Source organism: Osmerus eperlanus, chromosome 16, assembly GCF_963692335.1.
Source record: "Osmerus eperlanus chromosome 16, fOsmEpe2.1, whole genome shotgun sequence".
Taxonomy (NCBI): Eukaryota; Metazoa; Chordata; class Actinopteri; order Osmeriformes; family Osmeridae; genus Osmerus; species Osmerus eperlanus.
Window position 1 is genome coordinate 11,241,718 of NC_085033.1, and position 17,607 is coordinate 11,259,324.

The 17,607-nt window shown below is 51.9% G+C and overlaps 1 protein-coding gene across 8 annotated transcripts in view; it reads left to right on the plus strand.

Annotated features, from left to right (window-relative positions):
• The window catches only part of rnf220a (ring finger protein 220a), a 90,913-nt gene that overhangs the window by 59,093 nt on the left and 14,213 nt on the right, over positions 1-17,607 (plus strand). For 2 of the 8 annotated variants that reach the window (XM_062482126.1, XM_062482129.1), the window contains exons 3-9: positions 1,709-1,838; positions 8,267-8,315; positions 10,596-10,691; positions 12,498-12,540; positions 13,273-13,380; positions 14,243-14,364; positions 15,389-15,521. In XM_062482126.1, coding sequence (XP_062338110.1) covers positions 1,709-1,838; positions 8,267-8,315; positions 10,596-10,691; positions 12,498-12,540; positions 13,273-13,380; positions 14,243-14,364; positions 15,389-15,521 — 681 coding nt within the window. Of the gene's footprint in view, positions 1-1,708; positions 1,839-8,266; positions 8,316-10,595; positions 10,692-12,101; positions 12,340-12,497; positions 12,541-13,272; positions 13,381-14,242; positions 14,365-15,388; positions 15,522-17,607 lie in introns of those variants that run through there. The other 6 variants (XM_062482130.1, XM_062482133.1, XM_062482128.1 and 3 more) reach the window with 4 other exon arrangements.

A 17,607-nucleotide genomic window follows, 5' to 3' on the forward strand; every position in this document is an offset into this window, starting at 1 on the left:
GGGAGAATAAATAGAAAATTAGAAATAGATGTGGGGAGCAGAGACTGGAGGGAGAGAGTGAGGGAGGAGACAGAAACACAGACACGCAGAATTGTAATCGATTGCCTATTTTTCAAAGTCACTTAAAGTGTCCAGAGTGTGGGGCTGTTAAGTAGTAGTGCTGGGGAATGGGAGTTGAGTATGCGCAGGCACGCCTGACTGGACAGAGAGGGGAGGGGGGGGTGGAGAGGCATTGAGATAGACAGAGTGTGTGTGTGTGTGTGTGTGTCTGTCTGTTTGTCTGTGTGTGCCTGCATGTCCGCATGTGTGCATGCACATGTTTGTGTGTATCGGTGTGCGAGTGTGTGCGTGTACACGTGTGTGTTTGTTTGTATCACAGATCGGGGGGGAGGGGGGGGGGGTTGGTGAGACTGATCCATCAGCAGCTCAAACAGTGTGTGTGTGCAGCAGCATCACATCACAAGACAAATACAATACTGCCCTCTCAAGTCAAGGACACGCTCGTTCTGGGCTTAAGGGTTTAAGCTGCAGCAGAGCAGAGCACAGACCAGCGGCTCTGTAGTGTTTAAGACTGGGGATGGCTAGCCCGGCCCCAGCTTACCTCCCTGTAATAGCCCTGTCCAACTGCATCAGAGCTACAGCTGAGCAGTTAGCTAGGACAGACCCTAGAAGCCATTATCAACAAGGGTCCTCAGTTCTCCTGGTCTGACAGGACCCCAACAAGCTGGCCCTCTCACTGCCTGCCTGGGGAAAGTAAATGGGCCAGAAGCTGGAAAGATGTGATTTTTGCTGTGGCACCTGTTTTGTTTGTGGACCCTATTATCATGAAGGGTCCTCGAAGTCAGACAGGACCCTAAACAAGCTGTCCTCCCCAGTGCCTGAGTGAGTAAGTGGCTGTTTAATAAATGTTATTTTGTCTACTCTGGCACCTGTTTTAGTTTGGTTTGTGTAAAATCACACACAGCCATCACCTGTCTATTAGGACAAAATCACTGGTCTACAACTGTGGGCCGATAAGAATATGCCTGTGTGTGTATGTGTGTGTTTGTGTGTGTGTGCGTGTGTGTGTGTGTGTGTGTGTGGACGTGCATGGTGTGTGTGTTTGTGTCAGGTCAGGCAGACAGAGAGGGCACACAAGGACTCTGTCTGTTGCCTCTACCTGACCAGTTACCGCGGTGACAGCCTGTCCCTACAGGATATCCTGTTTCGGGTCAGTTTCATTGTTCCTGGGCTAAGAATAGAGCTTTTGCCGAATCAGGACCCAAGCAGAGAGGGGCTAGGGGCGAGAGAGGAAGTCCCCCTTCACATACATACACACACAGTTCTGACTCAAGGTTATTTATACTAGCGGACACTTTTAGCCCTTGACAGTCCTATTCTTTACACTGAGACACTGAGGCACTAAGGCCATGCAGCGCACGCACCCTCACAACACTGCTGTGCACCTGTTCCTGCACACAGCATGCACAGACGTGGGTTTTCCAAGGCGAGGACAATGAACTGGTGCAGAGTTGGCCCTCCCTACAGCATGACCTCATCGCTCACAGGGGGGGGGGGTGTCTGGAAGCAGTGTCACATGTGCGTGAGAGACAGGATCTTAAGTTTAGGTTATGATGTTAAATACCTAATTAATAAAACTCATCTCTCTTTCTCCCCATCCCACCCCCCCCCCCCCCTCTCTCTCTCTCTCCCCCATCCCTCTCTCCAGGTAAGAAGAAGATGAGTCTGTATGACAGCCAGGCTCCAGTGTGTCCTATCTGCCAGGTGCTGCTGCGTCCAGGAGAGCTGCAGGAACACATGGAGCAGGAGATGGAGCGCCTCACCCACATGCACCTCAGGTACACACACACACACACGCACACACACATGCACACACACACACACACACACACACATGCACACACACATGCACACACACACACACACACAGGCCAGCCTCCCCCCTCTCCTCCCCTCAGACACGGGTATTTCCCTAATGCTGTGGTGATACCTGGGCTTCTGAAGGGCTTCTGTGGGACGAAACAACAAATCCCAGCTGGACCCAGACACTCGGAGACAGGTAGATAAATCAGCTGTGGTCTGCCCAGGGCTCAGCCCAGGTAAGACAGGTGTGGGGAGTAGATCACACACACCTGCTGCAGGACCGCAGCTCAGGGTGGGGATGAAGTCTGTCTGAGCTGGGCTCCTTAACCCAGGCCCAAGTCAGACACCATGACTTCACTGCCTGATTCCTTTGTAGCTCTATAGCTTGTTGACAGGGACTTGTAGACCCTGAAAATACTAGATCCAAGAGCTGGATAAGTGATTGAAACATGATTTCTCCAGCCAGTCTGCAGTTTAGCCTCGGTGTTTTACTGTTTAGACTTTTCCAGGTCACTCTCTTTACACCAGAGTGTGTGAGGGGGTGTCTCCCTGTACGCAGAGCTTGATTGGGGAGGGTGACCTGGTCTGGGGAGAGCAGAGATGAGCTCTGGTGGCTAGTTAACAACCTGGGTAGTTAAACCGCTTCATAGGCGATAAATCAAGAGCAGACCATTTTAAGAGGGGAGGGGAGCCATTTGAAATCATATTTCACCTTGATCCCCTGACCGACGTGCTCCCTAAACACCCCTGCTTTATGGTCCCTACCATTAACCTGTAGGCCTGGACCACAGGGGAGGGAGAGGGCCAGGCCTACTGGACGCCACACAGAGCACACACTCATTTACCCCCCCCCCCCATCTCTCCTCTTTCCCTCCTCCATCCCCTCACCCCTCTTGAGACCAGATAAGATAACACTTTGTCAAATCTCCAGGTGGGAAATGTGGTTGTTACAGCGGCAGAGAGACATGGGGGGGATATTTAGAGAAAACGAATAATAAAAAAAAATATATATATCACCTCATCACCTGCTGTAGTGCGTGGGGTACATGCCTGCAGAGCCAGCCCTGGGGGTCTGCATGTATGGAGGGCGGGGAAACTAGGGGAGAGAGGGAGAGGGGGGGGGGGGGGGGGTGGAGAGACAGAGATTTACATGGGCCACAGGAGGAGAGGGGAGGAGAGGAGGAGGGGGGAACCCCTAGCCTGAGTGCTATCCATCCATCAGCAGTGTCATTGGAGGATGAGGAGTTATCATTTAATAATTAATAAAGGGCAGAGCACACTGGCCTTCCCTCTGGGCCCGGCTAGCTGCTGCTGCTGCTGCTGAGGAACTGCAGGTCCGCAGCTCTGGGGAGGGAGGGAGAGAGGGAGGGAGGGAGGGTGGGTGGGTGGGAGTCAGGCGGTTATTTAAAGAAATAGCGTCATCCCTCCTGGTGTGTCAGGGTCGGACACTGGCTGGCGTCACGGCCCGGTGATTTAGCCGCGCCAGCTACGATCCCCATTAACCCCTTAGCTGCTGCTGGGTGACTTATGGACAGGATCCATCCAACCATCCACCCCCTTCATACAGACACACACAGACACACACGCACATACAGTACATGCCAGGTTAGGGATACATTAGGGAATTTTTAAGAGTCAGGAAGATGAAAAGAGAGAGGGAGAATTTGGACGAAGGGATGGAAAGGAAGAGGGAAAAAATGGGGACTGAGAGGAAAAGAATAGAAGCAGAAAGAGGAGAAGAGAGCCTTCGTCTTTCCCTTTCTCCAAGTGTCCTTGCCCCCGGCAACCAGTCCAAGGTCTGACTTTAGGCCAATACAATCACTGCTGGGTTTAATGGGAGGAATGATTTCCGTTTGATGATGAATCTGCGACGGGAGCTCATTGGAGCTTTAATCTGTGTGTGTGTGGATATGGGCACGTGTGTTTGTGTGTGAGAGAGGTTGTGTGTATGTGTGTCTGTGTGTGTGTGAAATAAAGAGTGTGTGTGTGTGTGTGTGTGTGTGTGTGAGAGAGAGAGAGAGAGAGAGAGAGAGAGAGAGAGAGAGAGAGAGAGAGAGACAGAGAGAGAAAGAGAGAGAGAGTGTGTGTGTGTGTGTGTGTGTGTGTGTGTGTGTGTGTGTGTGTGTGTGTGTGTGTGTGTGTGTGTGTGTGTGTGTGTGTGTGTCAGAGTGCACGCAGAGCAGTGCTGGGTAATGGGGGTTGGCACACTGGTCAGTTAGCTCCTTGGCGTTTCATTAATGCCTGGACTGTATAGACAAAGTGTGTTTCAGAGATGGATGTTCCAACCTCTGTTTAAACCCTGCATGGCGCTGTGTCTGCGCTCCCTGTGGAACCCTGTACACTCTCCGGAAAGTCTCTAAATGCACGTCTTAAGTATTGATGGCGGTGATGCAAAGATTTTGTTTGGATTTTTGGATATCTGTAGGAAGACTGCAGTCTGAGGGAGAGTACACACTCAACATGCATGCACATACACACACACACACACACAGAGCTGTCACATTCCTTCTGCTCTGACATCCTGGGCAGGGTAGACAGCCTGCTACATGGGCACACAGATCATTGAAAGTGACACAGGGAATTTGTGGCAATTTGTAGTAAATCTCCCTTTAATGATAGTGTTTCATTCTGGCCCAAATGAGACTGGAGAGCATGTAGAATGGAGAGGCGTGTTCAAGATGTAGCATTAGGCAGATGGAGGGGGTCGGCAGTCTCGGAGGGGCCTCAAGGTGTGTGTGTGTGTGTGTGTGTGTGTGTGTGTGTGTGTGTGTGTGGGATTGGGATTGGGATCGCAACCGAGCGCCAGTGTGCTCCCTGGCGACCCAGAATCCAGGACTAGGTGTCTCTGTTGCCCCTCCTCTCCTCCACCTGCTTCTCCTCCTCGTACCTCTCCTCCGCTCCTCTCCTCCGCCCGCCCGCTCGCCCGCCCGCCTCTCCCCCCCCTCCACTTCCTGGCTTCTCCTTTGCCTCCTCATCCACTCCTCTCCTTCCGCCCCTCTCCTCCTCATGTATGGAAATGGAAATCTATCATGGCCTTTTCACATCCTGAGGGAGTGGAAGGGCTGGTGGGCGGGGGTGGGTGGGCAGAGCAATCTACATATGCCCCCATCCCCTTCCCTCCCCTCTCTCTCTCTTTCTCCACCTCCTCCCCCCTGTCTCCACCTCCTCCAGCCCCACGTAATCAATTTGCCTCCATCGGAGCGAACCACAGCTCGGTGGCGGACGACACGAGAGGCGAAAAGCAATCTTTATCTGGAGCTTACAGCCCCCCTCCCTCCTCCACTCCACCCCCCCCCCCCCACACACACACACACACACCCACACACACACACACCCCTCGACAGGGACTTATTCAATTTCCAACCTCTCTCCTTCCCTCTCTTCTGCAGTCGTTCCCTCCCTCCCTGTAAAACCAGGTGGAGAAAGAGAACGAGGAAGACAGAAAGAGAGGGGGAGAGAGAGAGAGGGGGAGAGAGAGAGAGAAAGAGAGAGAAATAGATAGATCGATAGATACATAGAGAGAGAGAGAGAGAGAGAGAGAGACAGAGAGAGAGAGAGAGAGAGAGAGAGAGAGAGAGAGAGAGAGAGAGAGAGAGAGAGAGAGAGAGAGAGAGAGAGAGAGAGAGAGAGAGAGAGGCAGAGGGGATCTGAATTAATATGATCAGATGACAGAAGCAACACTGTTCAGTCGTGGCCCGAAATATCAAAGATGTTCACTTCCCATTAAGGACAGAGATGTAGCTCTCTGGTCTTGTCAGCAGACCTTTGCTACTCTCTAACAAAACACATTAACAAAACACACCTTAACTCCATCTCCTGTTGGCAACCTCTCGCTCCCTCCCTCCTCTCTTCCCTCCCTCCCTCCCTCCCTCCCTCCTCTCTTTTCTCCGCTTGCTTTGTTGCTCATTTCACAACTCCCAGTCCTGGTTTGACATGACAGGCTGGAAGACTCTCATCCAGGCATTCCCATCAAAATTCATTGAAACGGGCTCACGTATGAAGCTGAAAGAAACGCCGGCGTGCACCTGCTCTCACTCTCTCCCCATCCCGTTCTCTCTCTGTCTCTGCCTCCTTTCATCTCTCCTCCCGCCTTCCCTCTCTCTCTCTCTCTCTCTCTCTCTCTCTCTCTCCTCTCTCTCTCTCTCTCTCTCTCTCTCTCTCTCTCTCTCTCTTCTCTCTCTCTCTCTCTCTCTCTCTCTGTCAGAGCCCCTGTCACTTTGTCAACAGCATAGCCCTGCTCCCCTTGTCTTTCACCGTGCCAGCAGCCAACCACCGCAAACAGTCGACAAGCAGTCAGTCAGCTGCTGGTGTCGCGGTGGCTGTTGTTGTTCTGAGGTAATGAAGGAGCGCGAGGGTGAACGGAACAGCAGATAGACGGCAGATCTCCAGATTTCGACGGCGTCTGACTGTGGAGCAGAGCTCTGTGCTCTTTGTTAGAGGAGCTGATCCCGTCTCCCAGTCGACACCAGACTGACACCCAGGGTGTGGAAGGAAACGATGGACATTTGGCTCCAGGCTCTACTGTATACATTAAATGTATAGCTAAAGTACAGCAAATATCCCCCCCCCCTCGCCCTCCCCACACAACTCTCCCATCCAGGAAGAGAACCAGAGCGATATGACCCCTTAATCTGTGTAAGTGTACAGCATCACCCCCCCCCCCCCACACACACACACACATACTTCTTTTCACCCCCACCATCCCCCCTCTGCCCCCGTCCTCATCCCCTCCTGCCAGACAGGGGGCTCCCCCAGATAGATGGCCCTCTGCATTAGTTCCAGTAGCACTAAAAGCCAGAGACCCCCCTAACCCTGCCACCTTGATGGAGAAGAGTGAGGGGGGAAGGGGGGGGGGGGCTGGTGGTGGAGGAGAGGAGGAGCGAAGGATGAGAGGGGAGATGAGCGCGGCGGCCCCAGCCAGACGAGGCTGAGGTTGCGGCGAACGCATCGGCTGGTCGTCGGGCAGATTTATGGCGTGGCGGAGTGCGTTTATTATCTCGCAAACAGCCGCACGGTTGCCGTGGCGATTTATCCCCCTTCAAGCCGCTGGCCTGATTTGTGTGGACAGATCAATCACGGGAGGGGGGGGGGGGGGGAGGAGACAAGGCTTATTACCTGCAGGAAGAGGCGGGACAAGCTGTTGAACCCCACCCGTACCTGTCATTTACACACCCCCTCACAGCCCCCAGCAAATCACTGTTGCCGTTGTGAAACGACTCCGCCAATAGTGATGCTGAAATTGGGTTGCCGTGTGTACAAGCCTCCCCCCCCCCGCATCCACTCAGGTGACACGCTGGCTGCCGGATTCTGCTGTCAAGATATGGACCTCAGCACCTCATCACAGCCTCTCTGTGGCTGGGATTGGTCAAGTGTCACAAAGCAAACATGACAATGTGACAACAACTGTGACGACCCGCTGCATAAAAATCTATCTGTGTCTGGTGGGAAGGAGGAGATCACGAGACGGAGATGACAAGAAGAAGACAAAGGAAGAGAGAGAGATAGGAGATAGAGCGAGAGGAGAGATAGAGGCACAGTGAACGTGACAGGCCAGAAGAAAATCAGAGATAAAGGAGAGAAAAAAAGAGATATCAAGGAGAGAGAGCGTGTGTGTGTGTGTGTCTCTACTCCTACCGGTGGAGGCGGAGTGAGAGATATGAATGTCTGGGGGAGAGATCTGATTTGATATGTCTCTCCCTATTGTCGGCGGAAGCTTTAGCCGGCCCGTTTAATATTTCCGGCTTTCTAATCATTCATCTTCAATCACCATGTCAATGGGGCTACAATTTTATGTAGCCCCCTCCCACGACGCTCGAGGGACAGTCCGGCCCCCTCCGCCTTCCTCCTCTCACTCTCTCTCTTCGTCCATCCCTCTCCCCTCTCCTCCGCCTCTTTAATACAATGTTTACAAGCCAGCGGATTGTCCTCAACATATTTCAAAGTCCTAAGTGCCCAGGGCGTCTCACTGACAAATCAAATAACGGCAAAATCATTTATTTCCTGCCTGCCACTGGCTGGCTGCATGGTGGTGGGGGGGTGGGCCGGGGAAAGTGGGGGGGGTGGGGGGGGGCTGCAGGGAGGGGGATCTGGGATTGTTACATCCGGGAGAATGATTACTTCAATAAAAAAATTATACCCAAATCTGCTTAGCAGTGGTACTTTGAGCTGTAATTGTTTCAAATCCAGGCTGGACCCAGGGGGGTGGGCAGATTGAGTGGCACAGAGGGAGGTGGAAGGAGGGGCTGGAGAGGGGAGGAGAGGGGGGGGAAGCGTGGATGCTTTGGGTTTGATTTGTGTGACTGGCTTGGTGAATGACCGTGAAATGGCCGATTTGAACCTGGCCCAGATCTGCATGGAAGATTACAACATGTCTAACGGCACCTGTTCTGCTCTCTGCTTACAGTAAGACCCCGTCACAGAAAGATGGAGCAACCACCCCGGGAACTCCCAAGGTAAGATAAGAACTCTCAGGACCAGCTCCAGTATTCTAATGATCCAGCTCCAGTATTCTAATGATCCAGCTCCAGTATTCTAATGATCCAGCTCCAGTATTCTAGAACCTTATGAACCAGCTCCAGTATTCTAGAACCTTATGAACCAGCTTCAGCCTTCCTGGACCACCTCCGGGCTTTGCTTTAAAAGACGAGCTGCTGGCCCAGTGGTCTGGTCCAGTGGTGACCAGGAGCCCACGTGATCCTTGTTCCAGTCTGGGTCTGGTGCAGGGGGGCCGAGGCCAGCAGAGCGCAGGCTGACAGGCAGCGTCTCAGAGCTCCCTATAGCAGCGTCCCTGGCTCTTTAGATAGAACAGCTGGAGCTGCTGTCCTCGCCCCACCAGGCCTGGCCAGCGGCCCAGACACAGAAGCACTGGTGTGGTCCCACCGCTGGCTAACACCCAATTAGAGAGTGAGGAGAACGGGGGCGCGGTGTGTCATTATCTGGGACCCCCACTGGAAGAACTGGAGGGAGTGATTCTCTCGCTCGCCCCTTATTCAGTGACTCCACTACATTTGGAGCGGCTGACCAAGCTGCACACATTTAGTGGATTTAGGGGAAGGTAGGAAGTGTGGTCTCTAACAGCTATATACTTGAAATGTGACTTATGGCAATTGATGGTCATGAATTATGTATGGGGGATTGTCAAAAGAGACCAAAGAGAGAGAGAAAAAGAGAGAGGAAGACAAGTGAGTGAGTGAGTTTGGAACAGGGCCAGTCAGACAGCCAGATGACAGTCAGACTGATGGTGGCTCCTCCATGAGATCTACCGATGACACACACACACACACACGCAGATCTAAAACATTCTAGAAGTCTGGGAGCACGAGTACGGCTGGTCACATGCAGACCGAACAGGAGAAGACGGGTAGGGAGAAGAGAGGGAGGGAGAGAGAGGTGTGTAGAGAGGGAAGGAGGGAGCTAGAGAGCGAGAGGTCGAGGGAGGTAGCGAGGGTCTGTCTGAGAGGCGTGACTGAGCATTATCCAGTAGCTGCTTAGTATTCTACCTCACCCCGTGGAGAATGGAGGGGCTCGACCCAGGGCTGCCCCTCCACCGGACCCCAGTGCCGGCTCCGCCGGGGATTAACCCCGCACGCCTCGACCCGCCGTCGCCCACGCTCTCAGACACCCATCGTCATAGCGACCCAGTGCCAGCTGGTGGTTGTTAATCCGTACGGGGACGAGGGCAGCCAATCAGGGCCGGCGAGATTGAAAGTCCTCATTATGTTCAGGTGTTCGCCCGTGCAACACGTGTCTAGCCAAGCAAGTACGTGTGTTTATCAGTCAACTTGGTCACACACTCGAAAGGCAAGACGGATTAATGTTGGAAAGGTTCACGATACATATCTGCCAATTATGTCATTTCACAGATGCACACATCTAACACGCCTAACCCACACAAGTGCACACACGTGCACACACAAATACCACTCAGAAACCTGAATTATTCCACTAGCTCCAAAAGTGTCTATACTTTGAGACAGAGTGTTTTTCCTGAACCTTCTATCCGGAAGTATAAAATCCATGCATAATGTGTAATTTACTGTCTGCACACTCAGGGTCCGTCATTTCTCACATATTAATATTAGATTACGGCTGTCGCCCACTTAAGCCCCTGCTCTCCCCTCTCTCTTTGATTAATAGGAACAGATTGTAAACACAAATATTTCATAGCGGCCTCGTAAAAGAGCTGGATCTCTGTCAAGACGTCCTGTAAAGCAGGGCTGTATGCCTGCCTCCCCTTTGTTCCTTTGAGAACTTAACTAGATTAGGTTTGTCATAGGGACAGGCTTGTAACGTCTGGGTTTCTCAGACAGGTTTACTGATGGTCACAATGTCCTGTAATGTTAGCTGGTTAGCCCCCCCCCCCCCCTCTCTCTTTCTATCTGTACACGTACTGTGACTTACACAGTGAGCCTCTAGTCCTCCCTAGAGAAGCTGGCTCCGGTCTCCAGCCTTAGAGGGTCCATGTCCTGGATGTTGCTGACCCTTTCCTGTCCTGTGCTCTCTCCTCTCCCCTCCCTCTCTCCTCTCCCTCACTCCTCTCCCTCTCTCCTCTCTTCTCCTCTCCTCTCCCTCTCTCCTCTCTTCTCCTCTCCTCTCCCTCTCTCCTCTCTTCTCCTCTCCTCTCCCTCTCTCCTCTCTTCTCTTCTCCTCTCCTCTTCCTCTCTCCTCTCTCCTCTCTTCTCCTCTCCTCTCCTCTCCCTCACTCCTCTCCTCTCCCTCTCTCCTTTCCTCAGTCCCTGCTGCTGTCAGTGCATATCAAGCGTGAGGGCGAGTCACCAGTGGTCTCCCCCCTCTCCTCCGAGGACGCCCACCACTCCGACAGATACCAGGTGGGCCAAGAGCACACACACACACATTCACACACACATTCACACACACACACACACACAGCTTGAGGTGAAGCACCAGGGTTGGATGTGGCTTTGTAGACAGGCTTAGCCATTCTCTATCGTAGAGTGCAGAGGCTCAAGCTCCTCCCCCCACAGGGTTAACCGAGAGGTGCCCAGATAACGAGAGACAACAGGTTAATGTGTTGTTTCAGTGTTTACACACACCCTCAATGTTTGACTCTCTCCAATCATCTCACACTTACATCTTATCGCCCAGTGGGATCAGTCTATGTGCTGGGAGTCAATAGAAAGGCCCCTCCAATCAGGATCTAGTCCCTACCTGCACCCACTATCTTTAGCAAAGATTTGCCCGGCTGTAATGGCTTTCCTGTTCGGATAGGTAATCACCTTCATCCAGAGTTTTAGCCCCCAGCTATGCTCCAGTCTTCCCCCAAGGAAGGGGATAGGATCTCCTGGCGTCCTTGACATGCCCCCACCACCTCCTTTCTCCTGGAGGTCCCACTGCTACAGATTAGACTTAAGGTAGCCTCGCTGCTCAGGGCTTGTGGCTTAACTCTCTACATACTTAGGATTCCTATCTGTCCAAGTTTCCATTTTTTTTTATTTGTATGGGGGTGATGCATGATTGGGTTAAGTGGGTTTTCTCCCCTCATCCCATAAAATAGAAACTATTGAGTGTATGCTGCACCATAATGCCCACACGTTGACACACCTCTTTAAAGCCTGTGGTTAAACCATATGTTATCATTAGCAAAGGTGCTGAAACCTCCTATATTATACACATGATCAAGTCAATGGGGATTTTTTTTTCCATTAAAAAACTACAACTTACTTCTCTCACACACTTTGTCCCGCTGCTAGATCATTTCATTGCTGCGTATGTGGTAACAAGTAGGCTATAGCTCATGTGTCCGCGTGTCAGAGCCTGATGGCTCTTGTTGATGGACGATCTTCTCTCCAGGAGTTTTGAACCCGCGCCCGCTGACTGTGCCCGTGTCAATGAGTGGGCATCCATCGCTGTGACTGGCACTTTGGAACATATTCAACCTTTCTCTGCTCAAGTCAGCACATACAGAATGGGCTAGTCTAGACGCACACACACACATTCGCACTCTGTGCAGTATTTAGCACACACACTGCCAAGGAAGGGAAGGGTATTTTTTTTATTACTGATAGCATATGGCTTGATGGTTATGAATTCAAGCTCCTGTTGATAATCCATGATACACTTCCATTTTTATTGAACATATTACTTAAGATCTTATTTTCTAAATACATATAGACACTGAAAACTAATTAGGACTATTGTGAAAATCAGTCACGTGTTGCCGCCTCCTAGTGGTCGAATCGGTAACTACGCTTGACGTCGCCTCAACTTTCACGTCTGTTTTGGTCATGTGACCGCGGCCAACATGGCGACGAAAAGGGGCTAAACGATTATGTGCGCGCTTCATTCAATCCGAATGCATCCTTCGCAAATTATTAATACTTCACTGTATAAACAGTCAAATACTGCAGCGGAAGACTCTTATTATTAAGGGACACAGTTGAGTTTTGCGGCGTGATACGGCTTTTAACAGAACTTGCAGACCCTGTTATGGAAGAGACGATAGAGACCAACAGAGAAGTAGGTTTTTGTTTACAGTCGCGATGCTTTGCTCTTGCACTCTGAACAATCCAACGCAATCCAGCTTTCGGCAGTGACTTGAAGATGTTTCCATGAACAATATTAAAATGTCCAAAACTAACGCATATTTCATGTGTTTCCTTTCCTACTTCCTGCAGACGTTTTTAAGAGTGCGGGCAAATAGACAAACACGATTGAATGGTATGTACACACCTCCATTTCCCTATTATTTATTGCAACTATGTGTTTCATAATTTATAAAGTTAAGTAAAAATAATCAGCATTTGTTTAAAATGCAAGACATTTCACAACACTTAAACATACTTAACAGACCATGAATTGTAAATGAAAGTGAAGGGCTCAGGAACCATAAACTAAGGCACACAAGCTGTTCTGGGTTCTGGTTTAGAAGCCTGGTTTGGCAGACAGGTAAGTGTGGGATCAGGCTGTTTTGACTGTGCTGAGCGGTCACAGACCTTGACTTTGTGTCTGCTTCAACACATTGGCCTTGGGCCAAAGCCTGTAGGTGGTCACTCACCTCACCATACTAAATAGCTTGAGCGAACACACTGGCTTGTTAGCCAAATTGTGTTTACTGATGGCTAAGCAGGGCATACCTGGGCACCAGAAGCCACTTTAGCCCTCCTGATCCCTTGATCCCAACGCCTCCACTCTGGCACCAGAATGCCCACAAAGCTAGGATGAAACAGGCACACCTCCACCCCAGCTCCAGCTTTCCATGGCTGTAGGTCATGGTGTCTGTCTGGACTCCCCTCCCACCGTGCTCCCTCGCTCGGCCCTGCCCCGGTCCTGAGGCAGTGGTCCTGCCCTCCTAGCCCCACTGTGAAGGTTGTCGGTTGGGATGCCTCCCTGACCTAGCGCCGGCACCACCAGAGGATCTATTAACCCTTGACCTTCTTGATATGTCAACAGTCGAGGACCTCTGCTGGTGCAGGCGCTACGCCAAGGAAAGTCTCAAAACGGGCACTCCCATTGGACAGCCCAACGGAGCGCGCCTAGCCCCCTGCTGCCTGCGCCACGGTAAGCCCCGCCCCCTCGCCCTCGTACAACCCCAACACTGTATGCCACCCCGTCACTAGCCCTGGAGGCCCCCTCTGGCTGTGTCACTGACCAGGCATTAGCAAGTCAGCTTCGCCCAAACCCTAAGACCCGCCCCTCCCCTCATCCCCGGCTGTCCATCAGCCCTGGTTTGGAACCTGAGGGGGAGGGGGGTAGAAACTCCTGCCGTGCCTAATTAATCGTCTTTTTCCTCTCTCACTATCTAATGACGCCCCCCTCGATTAGCGTCAGCTGTGGAACCGTCACACACACACACACACAGCGCCCCTCGATATCTCCCCGGAGTTATGACGCTTCACCCCACGATTCACAGACCGACGCCCCCCCCCACCACCCCGTTCCCCCTGCCAGGTCTCCCTTGGCCCCGTCTGTAATCACAGCCACCTAAAAATTAATGTCCCCACACGCCATTTGCAGTTAAGGAAAAACGACAGAGACTTACGGCGCAAAGCCCGCTGTTCTGCTGTGTTAAATTTCTAATTATGCGCGTGGGGCTTGGGGGGGCGGGGGGGGGGTTGTGGAAATGAAGAGAGGGAGGGATGAAGGGATGGAGGGACAGCTCCCTGCTTGTCCTGGGTCTCCTGTCCTTATCCATCATGGAGAGGGATGGATGCTGCAGGACAGGGAACATTCCACAGCCTTCTGTGGGAATTCAGAACGAATTAGCTCGTGTCCTGCAGAACCAGTTTTTTTTTTTTTTTCACGAGTTTATAATGAGGAGTTACTTTCACTTTCCTTTTTCTCCTTTTTTAAATGTTTTTTTGTTTTTTTTTTTTTTATCTAAATGTGTGTTTCTAACCATGCCTGTGTGTGTGTGTTCCAGCCCGGATTGGGAAGATGAAGCGCAGGAGGCCTGAGGATGGACAGGTATGTCCTCTATGCAGCGCGCCCCTGAAAGGCTCCGAGGAGGAGATGAGTAGACATGTGGAACTCTGTCTGTTCAAGGTAGAAACCACACTGCCCCTCCCACCGACCCACCGACCAACCACCTCCCTCTTTCTGGGCCTCCTGCCCCCACCAGCCAATCACCACTAGCTTCTAGAACACCACTGACCAATCGCCACCTCTTCCTGTAAACACCTGCTTCACACTGCTCCGCTCGCTTGCCTGCTCTTTCCCCATGACCAGTGACATCACGGTTCATTACTTAGCATTCAACACAAACTTGGCTAACACAACTCTCCCACTGTAAAACTAAGCCAATGTACAGTGTTATCCTGGTAAAAGCCAGGCAGATATTTTCATTCCTAGGCCTCTACAGTTCAGTTCAGTGTCTAATATCCAAGCACACCAGGGCCCATGTTGACTGTTAGACTCGGAGCTCGGACACAGACGCCAACTCCCATCCTCTCCCAGCTTCTCCGTAACCTCTGCTAGATGTTCAGCTGTTCCCTGGTCAAGGGGAAGGGACTCTCTATTCCTGTGGGAGCTTTTCCATCTTCCTCCTGTCTTGCTTCTCTCTTCTTCCTCTTTTCTTCTTTATTTCTCCTCTCGGCGGTCTTCTTCTCTCTATCTTTTCTCTCCTCTCTTCCCAGTCTGTTGTTTCTCAGTGGTCGGCAGGCTTCGTGAGCAGGCCTTTAGATTCAGTCAGTTCTGGAACTAGGAAGATAGACTTCCTGCTGTAGAACTGTGAATATCTCCTGGTTCCTCTCTGTAGATGTTGGTCATGAGAAGAACTTTTCCCAACTTCACTCATCCATTAGTTGTAGTTCAACTAAACCCTACTTATCCCTTAAGTTGAGGATAAGATAAGAAGATAAATAACTACCCGAATCGTTGCTAGAAAGAGTAGTATATTTAATTAATTTCCACAATAATAATTTTCTGGGAATTGGTTGCACGCTCCTATACTTAAATAAGACATTGTGTTCTCTATTCTACTCTGATCCTTGTACTTTGGGCTTAGTAGTGTGTGTGTGTGCTGTGTGTTGAGGCCCACTGCTAACCCTGTGTGTGTTTGCTCTGGTAGAGAGAAGGTGCGTTTGGTGCGGAGGACGACTCAGCAGACATGGACGGGGAGAACGGAACACGCTTCGAAGAGTACGAGTGGTGCGGCCAGAAGAGGGTCCGAGCCACCACCCTGCTGGAGGGAGGCTTCAGAGGTACAACACACACACACACACACACACACACACACACACACACACACACACACACACACACTCACACATACCACCACCCTGCTGGAGGGAGGCTTCAGAGGAACTTTGAATGAATAGAACAGACCCGCCCCTGAATCCCACATCGCCACGGTAGCAGACAGACATGTCCCGTTGCAGTGTCTGTGTTAAACAGACAGGGGCGTGAGCAGCCAGGCCCTACACCCCCAGCCCGTCATCAGAGCCCTCCCGGAACACAGGGGGGGGGGGGGGACTCCGGGGTCCCTGGCCCTGGTCCAGACAGGGTCAGTACAGGGTGGCCCGCCTTGGCCCATTTAGCAGGAAAGGAAAACACATTTAGCTGGGCAATTGACCCCGACGGCCCCTGTGGGATGGCAGCATGGAAGGAGGGGATGGAGAGAGTGTGGAAGGAGGGATGGAGGGAGTGTGGAGGGAGAGGTGAACCGCTGACCCCCAGGTTCTCCTCTGTCCAAAATGCAATTATAGACCTGGACCTGGTCACTGGCCACTGGGGAATACTAGCCAGCTCTCTCCATCTCTCTCTCATTTTCACATACAGTATCTCAATTTCATCCCTCTCTCTCTCTCTCTCTCTCTCTCTCTCTCTCTCTCTCTCTCTCTCACACACACACACAGCTCTCCCTCTCTTTCCTAGTTCCGGCTAATTCCTAGTCCCTCTCAACTCCGTCCATAGTTACCCTACGTTATTGATGGCTGGAGGGAAAGAAGCAGCTCAATAAGGAAGCCATTACCAGTAATCATTGAGAGATCCTGAGATGTTGACAATACTGATGAACAGCACAAGGGATTTTTCGCTGCCTGACAGCTCTGTGACATTGTCAATGTTAGGCCCTGCTAGACAGCCGGGGAAACGGGCCGGGGTTTGATCATACAGCCTGCTGTCATGTGACGGGTCTTGATCCAGGCTCACGCAGGCTTACGAAGAGTCAGGACCTCCCCGGGGATCGCACTGAGAAGATCTCACCGGCGTCGACCCGCTGATCAATCGCGACGAGCGGCTTTGAGTTGGGAGGAAGTAGATGTGTGTGTGGTGGTGGTAGGTCGGTGGTCATTACAGCAGGATAGGCCCTTATCTGCCGCAGGAAGGGGAGCTGACACTGTGTGTGTGTGTGTGTGTGTGTGTGTCACAGCGCACTGGAGAGCCCTCTTGGTCTTAAAGAGGCTCTTTAGAAACTCTTTTAGCCCCAAAGTCCCCTCAGTTCGATCTGCTGGAAAACGGAATTACAAAGACCAGAGAAGGAGTTACCAGCCTCTCTGTCTCTCGCTCTCTCGCGCTCGCTCGCCCCTTTCCAAGTCTGACAGAGAGAGCAGCCACAGATCAATGTTAAAATCTCCAACTATGAGCCCAAGTCCATCCATCCATCTGTCCAGCTATCTATCCCTCTGTCCCTCCCTACATCTAATGAGCGCTAGAACCCTTCTGGCAGGCTCTGATAGGCCTCCTTGATGTGACACCGATAACGCTGGTCAAAGCCTGGAGGTGTCGGGCCAGCCTGGGGAGAGCACTTGAAAGACCACACACACGCGCGCGCACGCACGCACGCGCACACACACACACACACACACACACACACACACACACACACAGAGAAAGAGAAGCTCAGAGGGTGGATTTGCTTTGAAAGCTGTGCTATGGTTCAATGGACCCACCAGACAGGATCCACCCAACCTCGGGGGGTGGCCAGGGGACAGGGGGAGGGAGGGAGGGAGGGAGGGGGAGGGGGGGGGGAGGCTGAGGGTCTTCAATCGGATAAGAGAGCTCTCCTCTGTGAAGCCGCCGGCCCACCACAGTCCCTTTGAGGAGGAGGGAAGAAAGATGGAGATGGAGGGAAGCCCTTTAAACAGACCTGAAGAGGGGAGATGGTATGGAGGGAGGAGGAGGAGAGAAATCGAACAGGCTCAGTTTCTTGTTGGGCTGGGACCTCCTGTGTGCCGGGCTTCAGAGGACTTAGAGAGGACTCTTAACTCTCACTCACCCACAGTATCGTGATGAAGGGGACCGAGAGATCCTAGCTGCAGATATGACGGCAGGCTAACTGTCTGATTC